General features: G+C 46.2%; 1 protein-coding gene across 1 annotated transcript in view; it reads right to left on the bottom strand.

Moving 5' to 3' along the window:
- Nucleotides 1-16,546, bottom strand: part of Uvrag (UV radiation resistance associated) — a 279,199-nt gene that overhangs the window by 212,181 nt on the left and 50,472 nt on the right. Inside the window, 1 exon segment of the mRNA XM_052762201.1 lies at nucleotides 7,878-7,952. Coding sequence (XP_052618161.1) covers nucleotides 7,878-7,952 — 75 coding nt within the window.

The following is a 16,546-nucleotide window of genomic DNA, read 5'->3' as shown; positions in this document are numbered from 1 at the left end:
TGCAGCAGGGTCTGAACAAGGGGACGTTCACAAAGCCTTGCCACCTTAGCAGTCAAATGTTCCAAATGCCAACGTGTCCACTCACAATTACCAGGCCCACAGTGCTGCGGACTCCTTGCGGCCCCATATTTAACACCACCAAACTGACAAAGCCATCTCGTTCTTTCCGGTCCCTTTTCCCCTCTGCTAATTAGAAACTTCTAGTATTTACTAGGTAGTCTTAAATTTTGAACATGTACACATGGGTTCAAAGTCTGCCTTTTTTATTTATGTTTTGTTTTGATACTGCGTCTCATGTAGCTCAGGCTGTCCTCAAACCTTCTACGTAGCAGAGGCTAGCTTTGAACTCCTTCCCGAACTTCTTGCCTCTATTTCCCACCATGCCTGACTGGAATTCAAATTTTTCTACCAAATTCTACAGCTTTTTACTGTTTCTAGCCTCCTGTCAAAGAAACTGATGACCTCAGTGACTCTCAGCCCATCACCTTACACATCACCACTGTGGCATTTCACCCACTCTGGGGAAGCAGCAATTGTTGAAGCTTTTTATTCAACCCACTGAGAACTGATACTTTCAAAGACCATAACTTAAAATGTCACAATGATACCTAAATTGTATAAAAGTTTTTAAATTTTCCCCTCAGCACACTCCACAAACTGACAGCAGATTTTTCTTAGTGTAAAGACTGCATTCTGAGTAACAACAGTCTGAATTGATTTTTTGGGGTGGTGGTGGTGGGGGGGGTGTTTGTTTTTTGTTTTTTAAGTTTCAAAAACCCTGTTTACCTCTTGCTATCCTGGATCTCACTATGTAGACCAGGCTGGCCTCCCGCCCCACCCTACCCCGCACCCTGGGGGGACTGGGACTACAGGCGTGCACCCCCACTGCCTCTTCCCCGCCCCATCCACACCCCACCCCCACCACCCTGTGTTGGGACTACAGGCGTGCGCCCCCACTGCCCAGCTTGGGTTTGGCTTCTCTTCTCTGCATCCTCAACTTGACTGGACTTAGCATCACCTCTGGGTGTGCCTGTGATGGTGTTCCCCGAGGCTGAACTGAGGACGGATATCCAAATCCCCAGTGTGGCGCACCACCTCAAGGGCTGAGGTCTCAGACTGGCTAACAAAAACGGGGGAAAGTAGAAGCAAGCTGAGCGCCAGCATCCATGTCTCTGCCTCCTGACTAGTCACCTCACTGTCCTGCCGCCATGCCCGCCCCTCCATGATGGACTAAACCCCTCAAACTAAACAAAGCAACCCCCCACTTCCTGAAGCTACTTGTTGTCAAGTGCTATCACAGCAACAAGAAAAGCAACCAAGCCAGGAGACTGGTACCAGAAGCTGCTGGACTACCTGGTCACATGGCTTTGTAGGCCTTTGAACTGGCTTATGGGTCAAATGTAGAAGAATTCTAGAATGCTCAAATAACTAACAGGCTGTTTTGATGGGAGTGTGGAAACCAGAATACCAAGAGAAACATGGAGAGTAGTGACCTTGCTCATAAGATACAACAGGATGCTAGAGGACTGGGGCAGAGACCATTCATGTCACACTCTGGTGAAAAATGTGACTGCATTCTGCCCATGTCCTGAGAACTTGAGCGGGAAGAAATTTTAAAAATAACGGACTAAGTTGGTCGGTAGAACTTAAAGACAGCATAGGCCTAGGGTATGTCATGGTTTCCGCTCACTGCTCCCGGTCAGATCCACAGTTAGAGCAGAAAGACAGGAAAGTGCACGGTCTGAGGAACAGCCTTAGCGAATGTATAGTTGGGAGCAAGAAGAACTCAGCGGAAGCGGCTTTAATGCTGAAGATTAGCACCATTCAAGAGAAACCTTGAGTGTGCACTGAGACAATCGGTAAGGTATCCAGAGGCAACGCCTCACCATTTCCTCAGTCAGTCCCACAGGCTGGTCTCAACATGAGCTGAGTACCAACATTTGCTCTCTCCGCTTTCCAACTGGGGACATAACAGAACCGGCCACATCATGTGCTGCAGCCTTGCCTTCCTGTGATGATCACTGTATCCCTTCAAACCACGAGCTAGAACAAACCCTCCCGTTCTTAAGTCTCTCGTGTCAATACCGAGTCACAGCAACCAAAAAGTATAGTTACTATCTTTTATCATACACAGTCAACAGTTACATTCCTGTCTGGACCATTTTTACATTCTTCACGTTTCCTTACATCTGACATCATCCCTTTGGGGTCATTCCCTGTCAGTAAAATGTCTATGGGCTGTGAAGCTCAGAGGTTAGATATAAATGTGGCTGCTGTGCCCTTGATCTTGGCCAGAACTGTCCTAGAGACGGCACTGCTCACCAGTGGGTGACAGCGTTTTCCAGATAAGACCTCTGGCCCCTGCAAAGCTGAGAAGCGGTCCACTGTCTATCGCTCTCTTAGTAAGAAAAACTCTCCTCTCCAGGAGCTTTTAAAAGTTTCCCCTTTCACAACAGGGAGACTCTGTCAGCCTGGAGTGCTCCCTCTGCCCCAGGAGTCCCTTCTGTCACTCAGTCACTTCCCCTCAGGACAGGGTCTGCAGTGTGGCTCTGCACATTTCTGAGAGTCTATTCTATTCCTGTTCCAGAAATGTTTAGCACCGTGCTTGATGGCTTTAGCAACCGAAGTCTCTACATTTCTCTGACTTGGCCAATTTTGCTTTTTCTTTGATATAGAGGACAGTCTTAATATATGTACAAATAGTCACAATGCCTGCCTATGGCTTTAAAAAGAGAGAAAAAAAAGATTAAAGCAATGCTTTCTAGGGCTAGAGGGACAGCACAGAGATGAAGAGCAGATACTGAGCACTGCTCTTGCTAAAGACCAGAGTTCAGTTCCCAGCACCTTCATCGGGCAGCTCACAATAGCCGGTAACTCCAGCTCCAGGAAACCAGGGCACATCCAGTTCTGTAGGAACCTGCACTCACGGGCACATACACATATCTAGCTTCTGTAGGCTCCTACGCACGCGCACGCGCGCGCACATGCACACACACACACACACACACACACACACACACACACACACACGATCAAAAGTAATACAAATAAATCTTTTCAAACAATGCTTTGGAGTTTCAGCTTATATTATCAAGTGTTCCTTTGAAAGCTGCAAGGTGCAAGATGAACTAAAATTCTAAACTGACAAAGCTAATTAACTGGAGGGCTATGGAATAGAACGCAACACATATAACAAGCACATACTCAAACATTTCCTAATCATCTCTGCTGGTTTAATCCTGGCTCTGCTATTTAGCTTCTGTGCAACCTTAGGAAAGTTACTTAACCTCTCTGTACCAGTTTCTCTCCTACAGATGAATAGCTGTGGAGTTCACACACAATAAAGTATGGAAAGTATTTAGTGCCTGGCACTGAATTAAGTGCCCACTAAATATTAGTTACTATTACTACTGTTAGGGTCAGCTATTCATTCCATATGCCCAAGCGTCCACACAGGAGAAAAATTTCCCAGTCCCCATCCTGAGAGAGAAGGTAATGAGAGGAATGCTCCCAGTCCCTCCAGGCTGGGCTCTTTCCTCCTCGGCATCTATAGGTAGCTCATCTATGAGCTCTGAAGGTCCGGGCATGCGTGGCTTAGCTCTTCCTGGGTGCCCTGCCATGGGGAACTCTCTACTGCTTTGGTTCGGAGGATCAGGCTCTGGTCTATAATGAAGCAGTTTCATTTCCACTTTCCATTATTTTGGAGGGAGTATATATTTGGAGGTTCAGGTCGGGAGGAAATGCATCAAGCCTTTTTAGTTACAGGAAGTTCTTGTAGTCACAAAATTTAAGCAACATTTGCCAGTTTTATCTGTTATCACACCACCTTCTGAACTCCATTTACCTGTTCCCCATCTTGTCTGAACTTGTTCAAAACTCACAAGCAGAAAGGAAAATCAGGTACTGGTGCCTACCCCAAAACTTACCAGCTATCAGTGTCTAGCCATGCGGTTCTTGAGGGATTAACTACAACAGCTACACGAAGGTGTCGTGGCTCCCCATTGTGACCATCATCTCTGCTGCCAGACTCGGCAGGTGATGAGCTGGAGACCAGCTGCAGGGTGTGCCACCCCTCCAGTGCCAGGACAGCTAGCCTTGGGATGGCAAACGGCCCAGACATGGCAGCCTCGCTACGCTCTGACTTAATCACAAATGTGTTCACTAAGCAAATACCGTGTCCCAAGAACCGCGGCAGGGAGTGAGGAGCCAGCATTACGAGTATCCATCTGACCTTACAGAGCTCACATACAGAGAGGGAGGAAGACAGGCCTCCATACCCAGCAGTATATCCGGCAGAGGAAGTCTGGAAATACTGCAGGAACTGGGAAGAGGAGCTGGGAAATAAAGGGGAAAGGAAGGCCTTTCGGAGCTGGAACTTCTAAAGACATCACTTAGAATAAACTCCATTTGCTAAAATACAAAAGGCAATTTTCCAGTCCTTGGTTTGCTTGACCATCCCATCTCCTTAAAAAGCAAAGCACAAAACCAGTCAGAGCCCACAAGGTTTTGTTTTTTGCTTGTTTGTTTTGTTTTGTTTTTTTTGAGACAGGGTTTCTCTGTGTAGCTTTGGAGCCTTTCCTGGATCTCGCTCTGTAGACCAGGCTGGCCTCGAACTCACAGACATCCACCTGCCTCTGCCTCCCAAGTGCTGGGATTAAAGGCATGCACCACCACCGCCCAGCCAAGCCCACAAGTTTAAACGAATGGAGGGAAGAAGGCAGAGAGCCCTGGCCTCGGAGACTCTCCGGCAGCACTCCTGTTTCCGTGGTCATGGCTTTGGGGCCCCCCTCCATCGCCCCCTTCTCTAGCAGCTGGGGTCCACAGGCCGGGTTACTCAGCCCCCCCTCCATCGCCCCCTTCTCTAGCAGCTGGGGTCCACAGGCCGGGTTACTCAGCCCCTCTTCTCTACAGCACTGCCTATTCCTAGTCTGTGTCACACACATTCATGACTTGAGTGACTTTGCCATTGGCCCCACATTTCCAACCCTCGTTCAGTTCTGTCCTCTGAACTCCAGATTCACATATCCAAATGGCTGCTTTCCATCAACAGGCATCTCAAGACACCACACACTCCTGCAGCCCATCCTACCTCAGGATCTGTGCTCCTCCTCCTCCTCCCCACGGCACCCCTCCCCTCGTCCCACCCCCCCACCCCCGCCCCCGGCCCAAAGCTTCCTGTGCTATCATCTTTACCTACCCGGTAATCTTAAGTCAGAAATCCAAACTCACTCTTCACACTCTTTTTTCCTTTTCCCTCAAATGCAAACCACAACAAATCCTAGTGATTTTAAACCCTCACTCTTCTCTACTAAACTGGGGTGTGGCTCAGTGGTAAAGTACTTGCCTAGCATGTGCCTGGCCCTAGATTCCTAATACTTAAACAAACAAACAAACAAACAAAAAACCCTCTTTTCTCCTACCCTGCCATGGCCCCATTCCAAACTGTCCCCACCTCTTACCACTGCACACAAGGACCTTCTCACTGTCCCCATCTCTTACCACTGCACACAAGGTCCTTCTCACCGTCACTATCTCTTACCACTGCACACAAGGTCCTTCTCACCGTCACCATCTCTTACCACTGCACACAAGGTCCTTCTCACTGTCACCATCTCTTACCACTGCACACAAGGTCCTTCTCACTGTCTGTCACCATCTCTTACCCACTGCACACAAGGACCTTCTCACTGTCACCATCTCTTACCACTGCACACAAGGTCCTTCTCACCGTCATCATCTCTTACCACTGCACACAAGGTCCTTCTCACTGTCTGTCACCATCTCTTACCCACTGCACACAAGGTCCTTCTGTCTGTCACCATCTCTTACCACTGCACACAAGGTCCTTCTGTCTGTCACCATCTCTTACCACTGCACACAAGGTCCTTCTCACTGTCCGTCACCGTCTCTTACCACTGCACACAAGGTCCTTCTCACCGTCACCATCTCTTACCACTGCACACAAGGTCCTTCTCACTGTCCCCATCTCTTACCACTGCACACAAGGTCCTTCTCACTGTCACCATCTCTTACCACTGCACACAAGGTCCTTCTCACTGTCACCATCTCTTACCCACTGCACACAAGGTCCTTCTCACTGTCCCCATCTCTTACCCACTGCACACAAGGTCCTTCTCACTGTCCGACACCATCTCTTACCCACTGCACACAAGGTCCTTCTCACCGTCTCCATCTCTTACCCACTGCACACAAGGTCCTTCTGTCTGTCCCCACCTCTTACCCACTGCACACAAGGACCTTCTCACCATCTTCCCACACACATTCTTGCTCTTTGAAATAACAGAGTAAAACCATAAAACACATCTGATTAAAGTGCAAGCCTCTGCCTTTGGATAAAATCCCTACCCATCCCATGCGGTGCCTCTCTGGCACTACTCTGAAGTCCCTTCAACCCCTGAGACTCGCCATGTCCCCTTCCACTCCCTGGCCTTTCAACCTTAGTCCCTTCTCCTGGAATGCTCTCTCCATTCGGCACCTGCGCCTTCACATAATGTCTTCTATTCTAATCTGGATCATAACTTGAGCAACCAAGGCCTCAGGAGCACTCTCCTCATGGCACCAGTACAGGCCAGTCTTGAACTCTGGGGCCCAGGCGATCCTGCTGCCTTGGGCACACAGCTGCAAGAGAGGTGAGCGCCAGGCCAGCCTCCACCACTGGACTCTCAGCACTTGAGTGCAGGAGCTGACCCTGAACAGGTACTCAGCACATTGGGAATGACAGAGCATCTAAGCAATGGCATCTCACACAACCGAGATTACGAAACAACAGAACCTCTGAGCAAAAACAAGGTGTGGACTTCACAGAGCAGTTTGGTTTGGTTTTAGGTCAGAGTCGGAAGAGCAGAGTCAGGGGCACGTAACCCAACATCTCAGCTCAGTCACTCTCTAGACCCTGTGAAGTTCATCCTCCCCATCAGGCTCCATAGCTATGAAATGGAGAAAAGAAAACACCATGGTGTTTGTTGTGAGTATGAACTAGGAGAAAGATGCTGAGTCCCCTGGTCCCAGGGACAATCACAGAAGGTCCTTGCTAAGAAGGACTCTCTGCCTCTCCTCTCTCTCTTCATCTTTAGATGCAGAGACAGCAGTGACATCAAAACAGCTTCCATTTCAGTCTCTTCCTCTCTTTTGAGGCAGTACCTCACTATGTACACTAGGCTGGCCTGGAACTCACAGCAGTTCACCTGCCTCTGCCTCCCATCCGCTGGGATTAAAGGTGTGCATCATGATGTCCAGCATAATTCAGGTTTCTTAGGCTTACTGAGAATCATAAAACATAAGTGAAACCCTTTAATTGAACTATTCCATTTATACAAAAGTCACCACTTTTATTTTGGAGGGAGAGCAGGAGTAGGGCTTGAGCCCAGGGCTCCTAGCACTGTAGGTAAGCCCCACACCACTAAGCAACACCCCCAGTCTCTTTTCATCTTGAGATCTGGCCCAACTAGGCTTCCCAGGGTGGCCTTGAACTCACTCTGAACCTGGGCAGGAGACCCAACCATGTGACCCTCCTGATGTAGCCTTCTAAGTGGCCAGGATTACAAGCTTCTGCCACCTTGCCCAGCTCACCACTCTTTCTTAATCCCCAAAGAATTAAGTAGAAGAAAAGAAACAGCTAGCTTAGGTTTCCCCTTTAAGAAAATATAATCGGGATTTAGGAATGATTACTGGGAGTGGTTGCATGTCCTACAAAACAAGTTCTCACTCTAAAAGGCATTCACCCTAAGCCCCCAAACAGGCTCATGGTGATACCTGAAACGTGCTTTGGTTTGCACAGGCCTCCCCAGGAGATCATCTTCCCAGGTGCAAGGCACCTGCACTAACCAAAGGTCAGAACATTGGGAGAATCCTCTTACCTTATGTTCGAATGGAGCACCATAGTAGCCATCATTTAGCCCAAAAATGATTTCGTTTTGGTTGCGGGCATGAATCTAAGAGGAGGAAAACACACTATTAGTTCTTACTCCAGAAGTCAGGGCAGGACGTCTGTACCCTCACCTGCTCCCATGCTGAGAAACAGGCTAGTTAGACCTAAACGAAGGATAGCAAAGAAATCCGGCCTCAGAGGCCAGATGAGCGAGAGCGGAGCACACCCAGCTTTAGTCCAGGGCCTCACAAAGGCACCACATGAGAATGCAGGTGCATTATTCACACATGATTGTCACCAACATTTCTTGAGTTGATGTGGAACAGTTGTGCCTTAAGGACAGGAGATGAATAGACAAACCACACATGCTCTGATTTAATTAAACTTTTAAAAATTCTCTACAAATGCTTTAAAATGATGTCAGGTTAGCGCCTACTTTCAAAAGCACAGGTTGAGGACAACAGCACCCAGTCCCTCAGTCTTAGCTGCCAGGACTCTGGTCTCTTGGAGATGCCACTGCCCTGAGCTGCGGTCAGTGCTGCCCCGGATCCAACCTCACCTGAGAGGTGGAAAGAACACAACTTGGAAGGATTAAAGAGCAGGCCCTGGAGATGCTTCAGGGTGAAGAGCACTGGTTGCTCTCCCAAAGAACCTGGGTTTGATTCCCAGCATCCACATCAGGTGTCTGTAGCTCTAGTTCCAGAAGACCCAAGACCCTCTTCTGCCCTCCGTGGGCACTACACACACGGTGCACAGACATACAATAGCCATTCACATAAGAGAAAAGTAAATCTTTAAAGTAAAAGATTAAAGAACTAGTGGGATGTGGTGGCACACACCTGTAGTCCTAACCCTGTGGGACATGGTGGCACACACCTGTAGTCCTAACCCTGTGGGACATGGTGGCACACACCTGTAGTCCTAACCCCGTGGGACATGGTGGCACACACCTGTAGTCCTAACCCTGTGGGAAGGGAGGCGAAGGCAGAAGGATCATGAGTTTAAGGCCACCCCATGCTACATAGTGAGGCCTTGTCTCAAAACACACATGGGGGGAAAAAAAAGCAGAACTGAGATCTAAAATAATACTCAACTATGAAATGAACACACAAATTTATTTCTTTCATCAGAAAGAATTGTGGTCTTTAAAAAAAAAAAAAAAAGGCCTGCTTTTGGCAGGAAGAACTAAAGTGAAGGTTCACAAAGTGAGGGTAAGACAAGGGCTGCCCATAAGGAATATTCAGCTAGAGACCGAGCAGCCAAAGCCACCAGCAGACACCCTGTGAGCACTGACCTCTGTCTCCCTCCTATGAACCACACACCTCCTGTTTACCCGGTCCTTACTGAACCAAACACAGTAACAGCAAGGACGGAGCTGCTAATGGCCACCATAAACCAAGCAAGAAGTTTTCACCTTCAAAGGCAAAGTAGTTCAAAACCAGTTTCAAGATTAGGTGGGTCTGAAACTTTAGGAATAAATGTGCTGTGAGAAAGAAGACTAAACTTATGCTCCTCAAAGTGTTAGCAACTGTAGTGGGGCAGAAAACGTGTGAGTTTTTGTTCTTCTCCGTGCTTTTCAAAAATTTCCAAACTGCCTATAAAGAACATGTATTACTTTCTTAAAAATATTAATTTATGCCGGGCAATGGTGGCACACACCTTTAATCCCAGCACTCAGGAGGCAGAGGCAGGCAAATCTCTTGAGTTCAAGGCCAGCCTGGTCCACATAGTGAGTTCCAAGACAGCCAAGACCACACAGAGAAACCCTGTCTCAGAAAACCAAATGTGTGTGTGTGTGTGTGTGTGTGTGTGTGTGTGTGTGTATTATTAAAGTGCATGTATATGTGTATGTGTTGGTGTGCCTGCACACATGAATACCACTGCATGGATGGAGGTCTGAAGACAACTTTTGAGGAGTTGGTTCTTTTCCTCTCGTGATGGGTTTCAGGGTTCAACTGGTGTTTCAAGGCCTGTGTGGCAAGAATTTTTACCTGGGAAGTTATCTTGCTGGCCCAAGAATTACTTTTTAAATTGAAAGAAAAGTATAAGTACCACTAAAGAAAGGGGTGGAGAAAAGTATGGAGAGAACTACATCTGCATGGTCAATTTTCCAAAGTATATGATTTATGAAGACAGCCACTGAATTAGTTCACTGAAAACTTAGACATGGGCTAAAAATCCAGTGGCCCAGGTCAGCTGCACCATGAAGGGCCTCTCCTAGGGGGACCATCATGTTTGTCTTTGCAGCGGGGTGCCCAGCACTCATCCAAAACACAGCAGCCAATCATCTTCAGCGGCACACTTGATCCCTACCTCAGTGAGGTGGGGGAAAGCGCCCCTGCTCTGCCCTTTAGAGTGTCAGAAAGACAGGACATAACTGCACAGGAAACTGGGGAAGTGAGACAAAATAAAATAGAGCATTTAGTGATGTATTAGAAATCAAGGGATATAAATCTCAGAATGATCTCTTTGCTCGTGACTAATAAAAATATGCTAAATAAGACAGGCTATTATACAGTGCCACATTAGGGAACTGTTAGATCATGGTGAGAAGTGTAATATGCCTGAGTCTTACTCTTTAATTGACTCAGTTGTGCAGGGATGATAACATAGAAACTATGGCCTGGAACTGTATTATCTAACCACAAAGCTGTACTTCAATACTTTTATAAAAACAGCACACATTATAAGACAGCTTTTTAGCTCCAGAGATGTCTAATAAACACAGTGTGAGCCATGGAGCAAGGAAAAGCCTAAAGCTAATTGCTGTGTGACCTTTAATAAGTCACTCGCTGTCCCTCTGCTTGTGCTTTCTCACCTGAATACTGAGGAAGACAGCAATGCTTGTCCCCTTATGATCTGAAGACACTGAGCACAATGTGCATGTAAATACTGAAGGGGAAGAGGATATAACTGCCACTGCCATCACTGAGTGAGCACGAGAACTTCCGCCATCACATCAGGGTGCTGCAAAGTTTTCAACCCCACCCTGAACGTGTCCAAACTCCCCCACCTCTTCTGTCAGCAAAATCCAGCAAGACCAAGCTTAGTTCATGTTCTGGCGGGATGACTTCCTGACAAGCTCTTCAGGATTTGGGGCTTGTCACTGCAGCTGGCATGAGTACGTGTCTCTGGACACGGGGTCTCTGGACACGGGGTCTCTGGACATGGGGTCTCTGGACACGGGGTCTCTGTACATGGGGTCTCTGGACACGGTGCACCACCTCTCCACTGGGGTCTCTGGTTTCTGCAACTAAAACTAAGGAAATCAACTTCAGGCCAACTCTCAAGTTCTCTTCTCTTGTTAATTCTAACAGTCTTCAAATTTGCTTGGGACCAGCATCACCTAAGTTTGAATGAAGTATTTCATTTACTGACTGCAGAATTCACATGACATATTCATGAAACATTTACCACTGTGCACTGACTATCTAGGGTTATAAAATAAACCTTAAAGTTGAAAGTATTGAAATCATACAGATGGTTTTCCATAAACTCAACAGAATTATAGTAGATATCAACCACTAGAAAAGATATCTGGAAGTAAATACTTAAAAATTAATAGCATGCCTTTATGAGCAAAGGAGAAATAAAAGGTACATTTGAAAATATTTGGAATTGAATAAAGACACAAGGGGAAAATTCTAGACTATGCATAAAGTGAAGCTTAGAAAAAAAATTACTAAATGCTTAGGAGGACAGAAGTGAATTCTCAAATCAGGAATTCAGTCTCCCCTGTAAGAAGCCAGAGAAAGAATAACCAGGAAAATCCACAGCAAGCAAAAGAGTAACCCCGATTAAAGAGGAAGTCAGGTTGATGAGACCGAAAGCAATAACCAATGAAATCAAACGCTATTCTAAAGTCAACAAACGGCTAAACCGCTAGGTCAGGAGAGAGAGCTGGACAATGCCAAGTCAAAGAGCACAGGGGCTCCTGCAGACCCAGCCACATTCGAGGAGTCAGTAACGACTGCGGACAACTTTATGCCAATAAGCATAAAGCCTCAGATGAAACAGGCAACTTCTTTCAAAGAAAAACCCTCAACCCTCACTGAAGAAGTCCCATGTCTGAGACAGTAAGTGTCACTTCAAAACTTTCTCACAAACAAATCTCAGCACTCAGCTGGCTCTATTGAAAAGTCCTGTCAAATATTTGTAAAACAGTAAAAAATGAAGCAGGCACACTCTAGGCCATATGAGAGCAGCCCTACCTGTGCCGCACCAGCAAACAAATACGTTGTGAAAAGGTCAAGTAACCCTCAGGAAGGTTTTTTTCCTTCCACAAAATATTATCAAATCAAATCTGTTGGCATATAAAAATCCAACGTGTGTGATGTAAAACTTTAAATATACATTAAAGGATAATGCACTGTAACTAAACAGGGTTTATATCAGAATTGAACCCGAAGTAATAAAACTCAACATCCCTTTAGGTTAGAACTGCTCAGCATATTAAGAACAAAAAGAAATTTCTTTAACCTGATATTATATTTAATAGTGAAAGGCTGAAAAACCTTTATTTAATAGTCTATATTTAATAGTCTATAAGTCTTAAAAGACTGTATTTAATAGTCAAAGGCTGAATGTTTTCCCCAAGATAAGGCAGAAAAAAGACGTGGATTTGTCCCTCCCCGTAATTGTATTGAACAATGCCCTGCAGGTAATAACAATGATATAAGACCCCAAAAAAGTTGTAAAGAAGTACATTTAAGATGGGTGTTACACACTGAAGACACCTTATGCTGGAGAGGATGTGGAGCTAGGGGAACTCTCCTCCACTGCTGGTGGGAATGCAAGCTTGTACAACCACTTTGGAAATCAATATGGCGCTTTCTTAGAAAATTGGGAATCCATCTCCCCCAAGATCCAGCTATACCACTCTTGGGCATATACCCAAGGAATGCTCAACCACACCATAAGAGCACTTGTTCAGCTATGTTCATATCAGCATTGTTTGTAATAGCCAGAACATGGAAACAACCCAGATGCCCTTCAACTGAAGAATGGATAAACAAAATGTGGTACATATACACAATGGAATACTACTCAGCAGAGAAAAACAATGACATCATGAGGTTTGCAGACAAATGGATGGATCTAGAAAAAATCATCCTGAGTGAGGTAACCCAGACTCAGAAAGACAAACATGGTATGTACTCACTCATAGCAGGATACTAGACATGAAACAAGGATGACTTGTCTGCTACTCACATCACCAGGGAGGCTACCTGGAAAACAGGACCCCAAGAAAGACACGGGAATCGCCCAATGACAGAGAAATGGAATGAGATCTACATGAACAGCCTGGACATGAGGGGAAGAGAGCTTGGGGGAGCGGGAGATCCCAGCTGGATCAACAACAGAGAGGGAGAACAAGGAATAGGAGACCATGGTAAATGAAGACCACATGAGAATAGGAAGAAGCAAAGTGCAAGAGAGGCCCACAGAAATCCACAAAGATACCCCCACAACAGACTGCTGGCAATGGTCGAGAGACAGCCCGAACTGACCTATTCTGGTGATGGGATGGCCAAACACCCTAATTGTCGAGCTAGAAACCTCATCCAACTACTGAGGGATCTGGATGCAGAGATCCATGACTAGGCCCTGGGTGGATCTCTGGGAGTCCAATCAACGAGAATGAGGAGGGTTTATATGAGCGAGAATTGTTGAGACTAAGGTTGGATAAAGCACAGGGACAAATAGCCAAATGAATGGAAACACATGAACTATGAACCAATGGCTGAGGGGTCCCCACTGGATCAGGCCCTCTGAATGGGTGAGACAGTTGATTGGCTTGATCTGTTTGGGAGGCATCCAGGCAGTGGGACCGGGTCCTGTGCTCATTGCATGAGTTGGCTGTTTGAAACCTGGGGCCTATGCAGGATTGCTTGGCTCGTCCTGGGAGGAGGGACTGGACCTGCCTGGACTGAGTCTACCAGGTTGATCTCAGTCTGTGGGGAAGGCTTTGCCCTGGAGGAGATGGGAATGCTTCCTGATGGGTATTTTGTCATGGCGCTGGGGAAAGTTACTAAGACTCTGGGCGCAGTGGTACATGACGATACTCCCATCAGGAGTTCAAATCAAGAACTCAAGGTCATTCTCAGTTACATACCAAGTTCAAGGCTAGCCTGGACTACATGAGACCCTGTCACAAAAACAACAACTGAAGTATACTCCTTGGAAAGGAAGAAATTCAACTGTGTTCAAAGATAACTGAACACTCACACTATCTACAGAACGAATCTCAAAGGCACTGGAGCTGTAAGTACATTTATTAAGGTCATACAATAGAAGTTTAAGGGCTGGAGAGATGATGGCTCAGAGGTTAAGAGCACTGGCTGCCCTTCCAGAGGTCATGAGTTCAATTCCCAGCAACCATATGGTGCCTCACAACCATCTATAATTTAATCTAGTGCTCTCTTCTGGCATACAGACAGAACACCATATACATAATAAATATTTTTTTTAAAAGTTTAATAAAGAAGCATGTCTTTCCTCACTCAGCAACAAGAACTGTAAATAAGAAGATTTTTAAAACAATGGCAATTTGTTTGTATGTGTGGTGCATCCATGCATACAAGTTTAAGTGTGTGAGCAATGTGTGTGCAAATGAGCACGCATATGTGTACAGGCCAGAGGTCAGCATCAGGTGTCTTCCTCAGTCACTCTCCACCTTATGTTTTGAGGTTGGGTCTCTTATGAACCTGAGCTCACCGTTCAGACAGACTGCTGAGCAGTGAAGTCCAGGGATCCCTGGCTTAGCATCCTAGCACTGGGTTACAGACCGGCACCACGGCAGAGCTTTTTTCTTAGGTCCTGGGAATTCTAATTAAGTACCCATGCTTGTGTAGCAAGCGCTTAAACAACTGAGCCATCTCCCCAACCTCTAAAACAGTATTGATTTCAATTTGCATTAGAAGATAGGAATATAAGCCGGGAGGTGGTGGCACACACCTTTAATCCCAGCACTTGGGAGGCAGAGGCAGGCAGATCTCTGTGAGTTCGAGGCCAGCCTGATCTACAAAGTGAGTTCCAGGAAAGGCGCAAAGCTACACAGAGAAACCCTGTCTCGAAAAACCAAAAAAAAAAAAAAAAAAAAGAAGAAGATAGGAATATATAGGTATAAATCTAATATTCGAGACCTGTGAAAATACTAGTGAATGAAATCAAGAAAGCTTTTCATAAATGAACAGATATATCATGCCTACAGAATGAAAGACTCAATACTCTCCAAATCTGCCTTGATTTAATACCTATCAAAATACCAGACAAATTTTATAGAAAAAAAAAACCTACAATAGCCAAAATAATATTGGTCTGTTTTCATTTGTTTTTTGTTTTTCAATACAGGGTTTCTCTGTGTAGCCCTGGCTGTCCTGGAACTCACTCTGTAGAACTGGCTGTCCTCAAACTCACAGAGATCTGCCTGCCTCTGCCTCCTGAGTGCTGGGAACAAAGGCATGAGCTACCACACCCAGCTCTGTTCTCAGTTTTATAAAGCTAATGTTCTGATACTTATCTAGAACCAAAAAAATATGAACGAAAGAACAAAGCCAGGGGACTTGTGGTACCTAAATTCAAGGCACATTATAAAACTACTGTTGTCAAGAGAGTTTGGCTTCAGCATTAGGCCAGATACACTCTCCAATGCACCAGACAATCCAGGAACAAGACCCACACAAATGATGTCCAACAACTGCTCTTCAACAATGATGCCAAAGAAAGAATAACAGGATGCATGTGACATGAGTCAGAAGGGAGGGATGCTTGTGGGAAAGGGTACCAGCAAGAGGAGTGCAGGACAGAAGGGATGCTCGTGAGAAAGGGTACCAGCAAGAGGAGTGCAGGGGAGGAGGGATGCTCATGAGAAAGGGTACCAGCAAGAGGAGTGCAGGGGAGGAGGGATGCTCGTGAGAAAGGGTACCAGCAAGAGGAGTGCAGGGGAGGAGGGATGCTCGTGAGAAAGGGTACCAGCAAGAGGAGTGCAAGGGAGGAGGGATGCTCGTGAGAAAGGGTACCAGCAAGAGGAGTGCAGGGGAGGAGGGATGCTCGTGAGAAAGGGTACCAGCAAGAGGAGTGCAAGGGAGGAGGGATGCTCGTGAGAAAGGGTACCAGCAAGAGGAGTTGGGGGGGGGGGGGGTGGGCGATAGAAGAGGGATGAATAAAACAAAGCAAAAAGGCACATGTATGTGTATGAAAAAGCTGTAATGAGACCCACCACTTTGGGTGACTCTTTAAAGTTAAAATCTAATTATAGAAAAAAACAAAACAAAACACAATAATCACAAAGATTCAATGGAGAAATAACAGCCTTACGACAGAGTATAGAACCATTATTCATTCATCTGCAGAACAATGAAGCTTGTATTATAAATGTTAATTCAAAATGAATACATGCAAGCCAGGCATGGTGGCGTGCACCTGTAATCTCAGCTCTTGGGAACTGGAAGCCGGAGGATCAGGGGTTCTAGTCAATCAAGGCCACCTTGGTCTACATGAGACCCTGTCTCAATAAACAAAAATAACACCACCAAGGCTGGAGATGGCTAAGGAGTTAAGAGTACACAGTGCTCCTATAGAGGCCCTGAGTTCAGTTCCCAGGACCCATGTCAGGCAAAGAGGATTCCATATACTCTTCTAGCCTCTGTGGGAATC

Source organism: Peromyscus californicus, unplaced genomic scaffold (assembly GCF_007827085.1).
Source record: "Peromyscus californicus insignis strain IS unplaced genomic scaffold, ASM782708v3 Scaffold_4__1_contigs__length_199733344, whole genome shotgun sequence".
In the NCBI taxonomy this organism is placed as follows: Eukaryota; Metazoa; Chordata; class Mammalia; order Rodentia; family Cricetidae; genus Peromyscus; species Peromyscus californicus.
The sequence above is the reverse complement of the archived record's forward strand: the minus strand, read 5'-3'. Positions and strand labels throughout refer to the sequence as shown.